We start from the raw sequence: 11,502 nt of genomic DNA on the forward strand, positions 1-11,502 counted from the left end.
CTGCCACGTCCATCTCACCAGCCATGCAAGTGAGTTGCATTAAACACTCAGGCAAATGCATATGGACCAAGAAAGTTTCCACCTAATGGTATCTTGGCATTCATCATGGGGTCGGAAATAAATTCTGACCATAAACTTCTATCCTTGAGGGAATGAAAAAGGTACCAAATGTATCAGAACATATTAATAAAGCAGTAAAGAACTTTGGAAAAAAAGCAAGAATAAAGAATTCTTGCTTCCATTTTTATTCTACAGCACAGAGAGGCCACACTTAAAACACTGGGATTTCTGAAATGACCCATCAGCAGGGCGAGATTTTTAAAAACCAGAAACTGTTCCAGGTACACATTATCCAAATTACAGCTTCACAGGAGCGACATAAGCAATTAACTCTCCTCCTGTTAATTAATATAGCCCCGCAGAGTCCTGCACGGCTCATCTGATAAGCTGCTGAATTCAAGGGGGGGGGAATCCCAACAGCTGTGACCATGTCAGAGGAAGATGGCAACTGAGCAGTTTTTCTAAAAAGCAAAAAGCTTTGCAGATGGACTGTTTGTAGACAATGGCTTGTCAGAGACACTTGTGAGGAGAGCTGAACCAATCTAGGTGGTTAAGGAGTTAAACAGACACCGAGAGTAATGGGTGAAGCAGCAGATGTTGTCCCTGCGGCATTCCTGAATTCCACATATGATTCAAAGTGCTTTCAAAAGGAGACTTGTAGGCAGAAAGTTTGTTTTCTCCTTGGTCTCCTATATAATCACAGGGCTGGACTCCCTAACCAATACCAACTGGAGGGGTTTGCAAAGCTAACGGAGAGAACTGCATGCTGATCCTGAGGCAGAGACTACTGGCTAACAAGGTAAAGCTGAAAACAAGCAGCTACATAAAATGTATTTTAACGAAGTTTACCCCACTCTCTATAGTCTGAGGTGACTGCTAGGGGACTGAGATGAACATCTACAATACCGACCCACTGATCAGTCAATTGGCCAAGGCAATTCCTGACTAATCAAGTCTATCTTCACCTTTGCCTCCCAGGAAATTGTCTCCTTATAGGAAATTTAACAGTTCAGAAAAGAAAACCTAATAACCAACTGCACTGAGCACTACAAGTAGCAGTCCCAAGCTTTCAAAATTCTGAGTCATGACCAGGCGTTTAAGGTAACACATGATGCTACCAATATATTTTATGACAGCAATAGAACTGACTAGATTTAAGAAAAATCAAGTATAAAACTATGTTGGCATCCAATAAAGAAGAGCTGATTGTTAATATTTTTGTATTATCCCAAAAATCCTAAAATACCCACCCTTGACTTGCATTCCAAAACAGCACCCAATTCAGCTCCTATCAATTACCCGGCTTCAGTGACATTCAACATCAGTTAGCTATGGAGACTGCTCAAGTTGAAGAGTATCACATGTGCATTTCTGCTCTCACTGAGCACTTCCGCACTTCACTCATAGCACCACTACCCTCTCCCAGCAAGAGGCTCCTCAGTCACAGCCCATGGGACCCAAGTGACAGAATCCAGCTCGAGAAACAATCTCATCACCTCCTCCTCTGAAAAAGAGCAAAGGCCGACACTAGCATAGGATAAACCTCCCTAAGAGACAAAGACATTTTCTTTCATCTGCATTTAGTTGCTTAGACTACCAGCTTTATTCAGCTATTCAAGCATGAGAAAAGTAAAGACAGTTAGATGCTTTTGGGCACGGGCAGGGCATCAATCCAGTCCACATGGGGAGATCCCAGAAATAGGATCTATGCTCCTCAGATTGTAAAGGAGGCTTAATCACACAGTTTGTTTACTTATATCTTACAAGAGATTTGAATTTATTTGAATGCTATTTTACATAAAGACAAGTTGCTTTGTGTATGACCTCAGGAAACTGGAAGCCGCAAACCTGAGGCTGGGATGATGAAGGCTGATTTAAACATGCATTGCTGCCAGAGTTTTATGTATTTGGGATCAGTGCCAAACTAGGGCAGCTACAGAATTTTATGTAGCCCAGCACAACAACTAAGCAAGCTGACATCTGCTTATGAACTGCCATGTAGAAATACCCTCGCAGATTAACAAAACCAGTTTAAAATTCTTTCTTTTCCAAGCTATAAAGACTAGAAACTTCAAGGAAAAAAAACCACGCTAACGTGCAAAGGCAGTACTTAATTAGAAGAGATTAGGTTCCCTATTCTCTTGTCACACCCATGTGCAAGGCAAATCAGGAGAAATTCAGACAGCTCAACCCAAACGCAGTCAGAAAAGCCTAACACTGGAAGGTCCCATTATGCTGCAACCCTGCACATCCTGAAGAGGCAGAGAGGCCTGCTGACAGGATACCCATCTGCACCGTGACCATATGACCTCTTCTCCCCGCTCACTGATGACAGGCAGAATTGCTAAGGAACTGCTGCCTCAGCTCACAAAAGCTGTCCCAAACACACTGATGGCACAGCAGTGAACATCCAAATATGTTCCAAATGAACATCCAAACATCCATGTTCCAGGACTGTTTGAAGCTGATCGCATGCAGCCAAAAATTAGGCGGCATAAGCTCTGCACAGAGACAAAGAATGAGATATTTAATTCTGACATCCACAAGGAATAGGTTCAGTACCAAAGCTTCCTGGTTTCGAAGGCAGGTTTGAACCTTTTCTTTCATTCACCTTGTGCAGGAGACCTTATTGCCCTCTTCCTAGCCACACATACAAGAAAAGGTTGATTAGTAACTGCTTCTGTAGATACACAGGCAGCTGCAACTGGATAGTGTTTTGTGGTCCAAGATACACAAAGGCTGCAGCCTGTACCTCTTCTATATTGACTGCAGACATTCTCAAGCTCACCTTGCTATTTCCACCACTGCAGTGCTTCCAGCAGCTCTGGTGGCATTGGAAGGGGTAGGCACCTAGTGAGTAACCAGGAGCATGCCAGCGGCATCTAGCAGCACTGCAGCTTGCCTAGGAAACTGCTCGCTCAGACCCGTTTCTCTCCCCAAGGGTCTCTTCTTGGACATAAATGCCTACCCATGCTTTTGCAGTCCTGACATTAACTGAAAGGGGTCAGACTGAATTTGTGCAGCTGAGGGGACTGAATACCACTACTGCTTTGAATCTTAGAGGTTTAATGCCCTAGTACCCAGCTGTTCTGTAACACAGACATGCACTTTGAGAAGCACGCACACACAACAGCCCACCAAAGGCAGCAGCTCTGGGCAGAGTCATACACGGGTTGTCTGTATAGATGGAGCACAGATGTTCAGCTTCTTTTGACATTTGACTGCCAGCCACTTTGGAGGCTGGAGGGGGAAACAAATGCAATAATGGCCCCAACACAGCATCATATACAAAATACAAGATCACTTCACTGTTAAAACTATCAGTTGTAAAGCGTTCCCTTGAAGAATATGAGTACTCCAGTACGAATCAGGTAAAAGCAGTGTGGGAAAATAACTACTTGTTAAACTACTGAACCTGCGAGGGAGTGGCTCCATAAAACTGAAATCCAAATGACACCGAGTGTTCATCTCAGTTAGTTTGATCCCAACAAATTAAAAGATAATTTATTTTTAGAGGTTATACAATATATTTAAAGCTGTGGTATAGGGTAAAGGGTGGGATAAGGCTACCAGATATTACAGAGACTGAGCTGTCCAGAAATTCTGAGTCTGATTAAGTCAGACAAAACACCTTTTACAAAGCTGAATCAGCAAGTTAGTTATCTCATTATGGACTTTCAGATTTTCTCATTATTCTATTGTCAGTCATATATATTAGTGCATGCTAAAGTACACATTCAAGATTAACTGGTCAAAATATCTGGGTCTCCTAACCCTTGCCATTTTCACAACCTCCTAACAATGGATCTGTTTACTAACAGATCTTATGGAACAAGACAATGAAATCAGTTTCTGAGCTGATATGTAGACAAGCAACAACTTAAAGCCTTAAAGCCAATGCCTGTCAGCCTGTGATACTTTGTATGCCTATTAGTTTTAAAATGTGTTCTCTACACAGCAAAGCAAGAGTCAGACTAATAAGGTGGCACTTCCAGAAGTGAATAGGGCTCATTTGCACAAAAGCCACTATGAATCTACCTAGATTCAATTAATACATATTAAGGCAAGATTCAGAACTATTCATTCTGGGCAAGAAACCAGTATTTGCAAAGAAATGTCAAGCTTTCAAGGAGTTTAAAAGGTGCTCACAACATGATCAAAATCAAATGATCTTGCCTGGGTTACAGCTGTTTGTAGTCAATGACTATAAAGGATGAGCATTACCAAAGCCCATTCTCACCAACCACCTTCCAAAGTTCACACAGCAGGAAAATAATGCTAATGACAACTGGAAAGTGACTCCTGCTTTAGTGGTGGAAGTTTAAGATGGAAGAGAAGACAGGAAAAAAAAGAATATACAGAAAGAAAGCCTGAGAAAGGACGCATAAATTAAGACACCGGGACATGGTGATGCCTACAGTACAGAATACTGAATAAAGAAGAGAATGACCAGTAAGTGTGATCCAGGGCCTTGGACATAGGCTCCGATCTGCGAGTGTGTGCGCATGCCTGTGTACAGATACATGTATGTGCCCATAGAGTGCGTTGACAGTTTCACAGACTGTAAATGATGAAATATTCCCAACACAAACCCAATGTCAGAAGATTCACAAGATCACAACAAAGAGATCTAGCTGGTCACCTTGCAAGTATTAGCTGCTGCCTGTACCTGAAGCCAGGGAGCGAGAGAAAAAAGCTCAACATTTTTCCTGTTGTACACTGAAACACTATAATGTTATGCCAAGCAACATGGGTCTGCAACATCCAATAATTCAACTATTGCACTAACTGTTCTCCTTCACTTGGAGCTGTAAGACAAAATGCGTAACAACATGCTATTATCTACTCAGTGGCTATAAAAGCTCTGATGTTAATGTAAACACTTCAAGTCCAAACAACTTTACAGGAGTCTTGAACCTGAGAAACAGATTGCAACTTGCTGAACAATGATTCATGACACATCCCAGACCTCCAGCAAATGCTTATCTGAGTCTGACTCCAATCAGTCAACTACCATATAGAAATACCAGACTGATGTGTGCAAGACACACACAAATTCAGACAAAATACAGTAATTGTCTAGCAATAGAAAAGTTTTTAAAAGGGGCTCTTCATAGTATGTATTTGATTAGTACCAAAAAAATGATTTTTATTCACTTTCCTATTTTAATCTTCGGTTCAAGTTTTGGTTTTGCTTTTACAATATACTTTTACGGAGAAAATTCACACAGGATGCAAGGAAAAACCAAACCCAGAATGGTTAGTCTGATGTAAAACATAAAATGGTAGCATCTGCTGGACTACTAGAGAGCTTTTTTTGAGGAAGAGGATACAAAAATGTCTGAAGTAGTCTAACAGAGAGCATGCTTTGTAGTAAAGAATTGCTCCAGGCAATAACATCCTGTTATTCTTTTGTTCCAGTTAGAGAGGTCAAGAATCGACTGCCACTGTCAAGCCACAAAAAGAGCATCAGAAGATATTACAACAATAAAACTGTACAGCAGCATCACCTTTGAAGAGTCTGGTAATATCTGGAATTACATATTAAAGATTTCTTAAGCTTCGTATCATGCCTGCACATAGCATGCAGAGATAACAGAAAATTCAGATTTGGGTATGTGCAGATAAAGCAAGCTGAGATAAACATACCAAGAGTTTGGAAGTTCAAAACTGAAACCAGAAAACAGCCTGGCCTAAAAAGGAAGGGCCGTTCAATAGGCTGGATGTGTTCTGCATCCCATGTAGGGCGATCCCTCCCATCCCACGTACTGAGGTTGAGAAAGTCAGTAGACGGGAGGAGAAAAAATAAGAGATTATCAACTTTTATAGTGTTCAGTGCACATCTACACAACCTGCTGACCTTACTAAGGAACAGCTATAAACAGTAAGAAAGGTCAGGACACTTGCATGGGTGGAAGTGCACTAAAGCCAAGACCTTGTTAAAGAATAAGTACTTGCATAAGAGATAAGCACCACGAATATACAGTTTCTTTTATAACGTGCTTCTCACATCTGTGAGACACCTTACTCAAGGTACCCAGCTTTACCCTACTACTAGTTTGTATTTCAAGCACAAATCATTGATTAAAGACAGACAGCATAATATAAAAAGCTCTGAAGCCTAGGAGCAGCTCAGAAACAATGCTGAAAGATTACTTACACCTAAAGTGTGTACACATTCCAGTTGAGTACATAGCTTCTTGCATCTTGCATCTGACAATTTTAGTAGATGACACCATTGTGCTGCTGTAAGTTAAACAACCTGCATCTTAGCAAGTTTCCTAGACTGTATCTCCTAACCAAGAGCACTTCTTTCAATTGTATTAAAAGTTTGTTTGCATTTTATTTTGGTTTTGAGGGGTTTGGAGGATTTTTTTGTTGGTTTGGGGAATTTATCTTTCCTTTTTTTTTTTTTTTGGGGGGGGGGTTGTTGTTTTTTGTGGGTTTTGGTTTGGTTGGTTTGGTTGGGTTTTTTTACCTGGAGCTCATTAGTGACCATAAAACTTATGTGTGAGTGTTTCACAACAAAAACATACTCCTTAAGGGCATTTAAGGGAGAGATAAGTAATCTTTCCTCAAAGAAAGCTTTCAGAGTCTGAATAATTGAGGATTTGGCTCTTCCATTATCTACACTGGGGTTAGCCCAGAAGGTTTTTCCTTGAGCAGCCCAGAAGATACTGACATTCTTCAAACATTAAAAAGCACATTCACAAACAGACCTTCCTCATATATTATAAAGAAAAAGGTACTAAGAATTTTAAATAAAATTCTTCAGATCTTAAACAAAAGAATTCCAGCACACAATTCTAAGATCAGGCTAGCTAAGAGCACTTACATACTCTACACTCAGCTTAAGCAATTCCATCAGGAGATAGATACAAAGTTGACAGCATAAGAAACAGACCAAATGAAGTTACTATTAAAACTTATCATCCCATTTGAAAGAAAGCATTTCCCACAGAATGGTGAGCTTTAGTTGAAGGAAAGTAGTTCATGCAATATTCAGACCTTGCAAGTTAGGCAGACACATATATTAAGTGACCTCTAATGATAAGTTTTGTTAGCATCACCAGTTACGTTAACTGGTGATGCTAACATTCCACCAGGGGATGGAAATAAGAAAGGAGACTGCTGTATTGACCCTTCCTTCACAACCCAAAGAGCCCTCTTTTCCCCCCTCTATGGTGCTATTAGAGCCAGACCATTCTTTGAAGAAATTCTCTCAAAGCAAACAAAATAAGTTTTAGATTCAGGAAGATTCCTATTATAGAAATACATTAATCAATCTTCAATTATGCCTACAAGTCATTAACTTCGACCTGCTGGTTACAATCCAGTCTTTTACTAACTAAAAGAACTTAAACTTCAATTGTACCATAGGAGAACTCTGTGTTCATAAATAAGCAAGTCTCATCTTTCAAGAAATGCTGGCTGTTACTGCAGATTGTATTTAACATCTCTTTCTGTCTGCAAATTAAGGAAAAGATTCGAGACAAGAGTCCACTAATGGAGTTACCAGTCTGCCAACAGACTTTTCCTAAATTAATAAATAATAACCAATCAAACAAATGAAAACACCAAACCCTACACCAACCACCAAGAAAAGGTTCACGTTTTCATCAGAAGCAATCCAGAGGAAGATGAGACATGCCAGTCTCCTAAGTAATAGCCTACAGATTTCTGGTCATCAGCATAATCTCCAAAATACAGCAATATGAGAAGGACTGTGGGGTAAGGTGTGCAGCAGCAGAGAAGACAAACCATGTATCCAAGACTTTCAGTTTACCAGCAGCAAGTGAAATAGCCATAAACAACCTCCTCCAGAAGTATAACCTAAAAGAACGTAAGAATACATCCAAAGCTTTCCAGAATGGAATACCACATGCTTATGAGAAAACCTGTGAGCTTCAGAAAATGAACACTTGGTCTACATAGGACAGCTCTTAAGTGACTGAGAAACCTGAAATGGCAATGAGTAAGAGTCAAAAGTGCATTTTTGCCTGTGAGAAGTTCCCATTACTAGTTTGAAACAGATCAAACATCATAGACACGACAGATAAAAAAAGCTAGCTACTTTATAATGCTATTTAGGCAATATAAAAAGAGCTATGTGAAAAAAGAAAGTCCCCAAGTCAGGCTGGGAGTGTAAGAACACTGACACAATGAAATCTTTAAATTAAATTGGGTATGAAGTAGATGAATATCAACAAGCAGCATCATTTTAATAAAAGCCATTCCAAAGCCCAACAGGGCAAGCAGGCATCTTAATAAAAAAAAAAAAAAAAATAGTCATTTTGAACAGCTGTTCAACTGTTAAATTTTTAACCCAGCAGAACACTGAAAAATGTGATTCCTTTTGTAACCAAAGAAATGACGGGAGCACTGACTGAGATATCAACAATTCTTTCTTCAGTCTTTGAAATATCTCTTAGAAATTAACTCTTAGAGTAATGCTGTATTTAATATCACAGTCAACTGTCACAAAGGTAGAGTAACTGGAAGTGAATAGCTCAGTGTCAGAAAATGCTTGATCAAAGTGTTTAACCCACTGAAATACAAGTCTTAGAAACCTGAAAGTTTTGTATTAGAATGTCACTCAGCCAAAAAACCTGTAGTAATGGACAAGCCACCTCAACAAGCATGTTTAGGAACACCAGCATAGTTACCACTGCTATGACAAAGAAAAACAGCAGCAATTGTGTTAGTCTGCTCCTGCGGATCTGAACAAACACCTGCAACTACACTCAAAGGTAAACGTATCCGAGTATGCAACAATAGACCCTGCTCTGGATACAGAATTATTCGTTTTCCCCATTGACTCTTCTAGTGCTCATTATTTCAATATCCAAGTAAGTCATAAGAAGTCCTATGGATGACAGCATGATACTCTATCCATTTTACAGAAAAAAATATGAACCAGATAAATTAAGGACAAATGCTCATCCTAACACTGCATTCAACTGCCTCAACAAGTGGACCAACTTCTCACCTTCTTTTGTTATTTACAATTACTATGTTAACCGTACAATTATATGCAATAGCTACAACAAAACGTTTTGCAGATAACACCACTTCCTTTTTACCAGACAATTTTAATCCATACCCCAAGCAAATCCATCCTGCAGAATGGATTGCAGAGCAGCCCTGGGGAAGCAGCAGTGTGCAGACAAACTCTGAAAAGCTTGCAAAACAGGGGTGGGGGAGGTTTTTATAGAGAACTCCTTGATGCTACTTTCAATATGATTTGGGTTTCTGACTCTGTGGTTTTGTGGTGAATTGTGTATGCAATCTTCCAGATTTAAACTCTGAGAAAACAAAAAAATACTATCTAGAGAGACACAACCCTAGTTTCCATTACAGCACTCCAGGCAAAGCAGCTTGCAGCAGTTTTCCTGTAACCCTAAGTTCATTCGTTTTGTCACTTGTGCATGCAGAATAACATGTGAAAACTATGAAGAAAAGAGTCCTTTATATGTGAACCAACAAGCACCAACTGAGTATCAGAGGTTGATCATAAAGAAACCGCACTTTTCACATCTGTAGCTTGAAAAAGCTTGGCTAAGCTTTTGAATTATGGAAGAAGTTGAATCTGATGATTTGTTACATATTCAAACTTTCTCTCTCCTCCTCCAGCTGTTCCAAAGGAATGTGCTCGTGTTCAAAAGGATGGAGGGAAGATCAGAATTATTCAATTCTGACCAGATTTCAAAATACTGAAACAACTAAACTGAACAAAGTTTAATAAAGTTAAAAGAAAGCCTGAGGCATGGAATGTTTTAGTCCAACTAGATAGTCTCAAAAAGTTACTAGCAATTGAAAATAGGATCTTGCAATAAGAAGGGCTATGCAACCCTTGCAGCATGCTGGCATCATTTTCTACTAGAACTCCTATGCAATTCAAATATTAATACGAAAAAAAAATACAGAAACCAAAACCCACAACTTGAGAGCTTTATAGTTAGTTCTCCAGATGTAAAGCAGAACTTGAGAAAGAGACATGCTAAAACAGACTAGGAATAATATTTCAAAGTTTTAATCAAGTTGATTCCTGCTAAGGACAACAAGTGTGCATTGACACAGAGATCATCACTGCCTGGACACAAAGAGCTGACCAAAGACCACGTTGGTGAAACATCCTGTTGGCAAAAAGACATTACTGACATTTCACACAGGTCACCAAACAGCTTTTGGATGGACAGAGCTTTTAGTCTTCCTGTACCTGCAATTAAAAAACAACGTGACCTTTCTTCTTGATGAAGTTAACTATTCCATCAATATTCTGCCCTATGCATAAGCCACAGTGACAATGCCAAAGCTCACCCCGCCCGTCTACCATTAAGCACAGTCACGGGCACATCTGTGCCAGCCACCTTCCGAAGACCCACGTGCCCAGGAGCCAGGACCTGACAGCAGTGGCTGCAGAAACCACCTTCAGTTACCCACGAGCTCACTGCAAAGCCCACTGAACCGCACACCAGACCTCACACTCCCGCTCATGGCAACGCACAGGAAAGCGCCACCGCTCAGGCCCCAAACCGTGTTTTGTACAGTTCCAACCCGCGCACCGCTTCAGCGGTTCAAATACTGTCTGTGAGACCGCCCGAAACAAAGACTCGATTCTTCAGCACCGGGGCAGCGAGCTGGGGAGACGCGGCCCCGCTGCACCCGCCCAGCACCCTCACGGGGAAGTTGCCCAACGCTCGCGAACTTCTCCGCCCATAGCGGGAGGCTCGCACGGCTCCAACAGCAGCCTGCGGACAGGAATGCCGCTGACAGGGACACGGCAGCCGCCCCACCGCCCGGCAGCCGGACGGGGCTGGCGGGGCCGAGAGGAGCGGGCACGGAGCGCCGGCCCCGCGCTGCCCCGCTCCCGGGCGGGCCCGCCGAGGCCCCCCGCTACACCTCACGCCTCCCGGGACGCCGAGCCTCGGCCCCGCTCCCCCATCTCGCCGCCGCGCCAGACAGCGGCGGGCCCGCAGGAAACCCCCGCCCTGAGGGGAGGCCCGCCCCGGCCCTGCAGGGAAGGCGCCGCCCGCGCGGGGGCAGCGCGGGGCCCGCGGGCCTCACCTCCTCGCCGGGCAGCCCGAGCACCTCAACCGGAGCAGCCGCCATGGCCGAGCGCCGCGCGCTGCCCGCCGCCGTGTTTACCCGCCGCCGCCGCTCGCCCCGCCGCGGCCCCGCCCACCGCCCCGCCCACGGCCCAGCCGCGCGCGCCAGCGGCGGCCGCCCCTCGGCACCGCGAGCGCGGGTGCGCGCACCACTCCGCCCTCCGGCTCCTCCCCCCCCCGCCTCGTCTGATTGGCTCAGAAGCCCGCTCCACCGCCCACCCGGGAGCCGGCGGCGCCTTCTGATTGGCTCTCGCTCTGCGCCCCGCCCGGAGACACGCGCGGCGCGGGCAGTCGCCTTCGACTCTGCCGCCCCTCAGGGAGCCGGGGCCCGGGC

At 43.1% G+C, this 11,502-nt stretch overlaps 1 protein-coding gene across 1 annotated transcript in view; it reads right to left on the bottom strand.

The window, feature by feature from the left end:
• NEDD4 (NEDD4 E3 ubiquitin protein ligase) overlaps positions 1–11,226 on the bottom strand; it is a 58,370-nt gene extending 47,144 nt beyond the window's left edge. Inside the window, exon 1 of the mRNA XM_065688189.1 lies at positions 11,128–11,226. Coding sequence (XP_065544261.1) covers positions 11,128–11,172 — 45 coding nt within the window. The 5' untranslated portion in view covers positions 11,173–11,226. The remainder of the gene's footprint in view (positions 1–11,127) is intronic.
• Positions 11,227–11,502: the final 276 nt, after the last annotated feature.

This window comes from Lathamus discolor, chromosome 8 (genome assembly GCF_037157495.1).
Source record: "Lathamus discolor isolate bLatDis1 chromosome 8, bLatDis1.hap1, whole genome shotgun sequence".
In the NCBI taxonomy this organism is placed as follows: domain Eukaryota; kingdom Metazoa; phylum Chordata; class Aves; order Psittaciformes; family Psittacidae; genus Lathamus; species Lathamus discolor.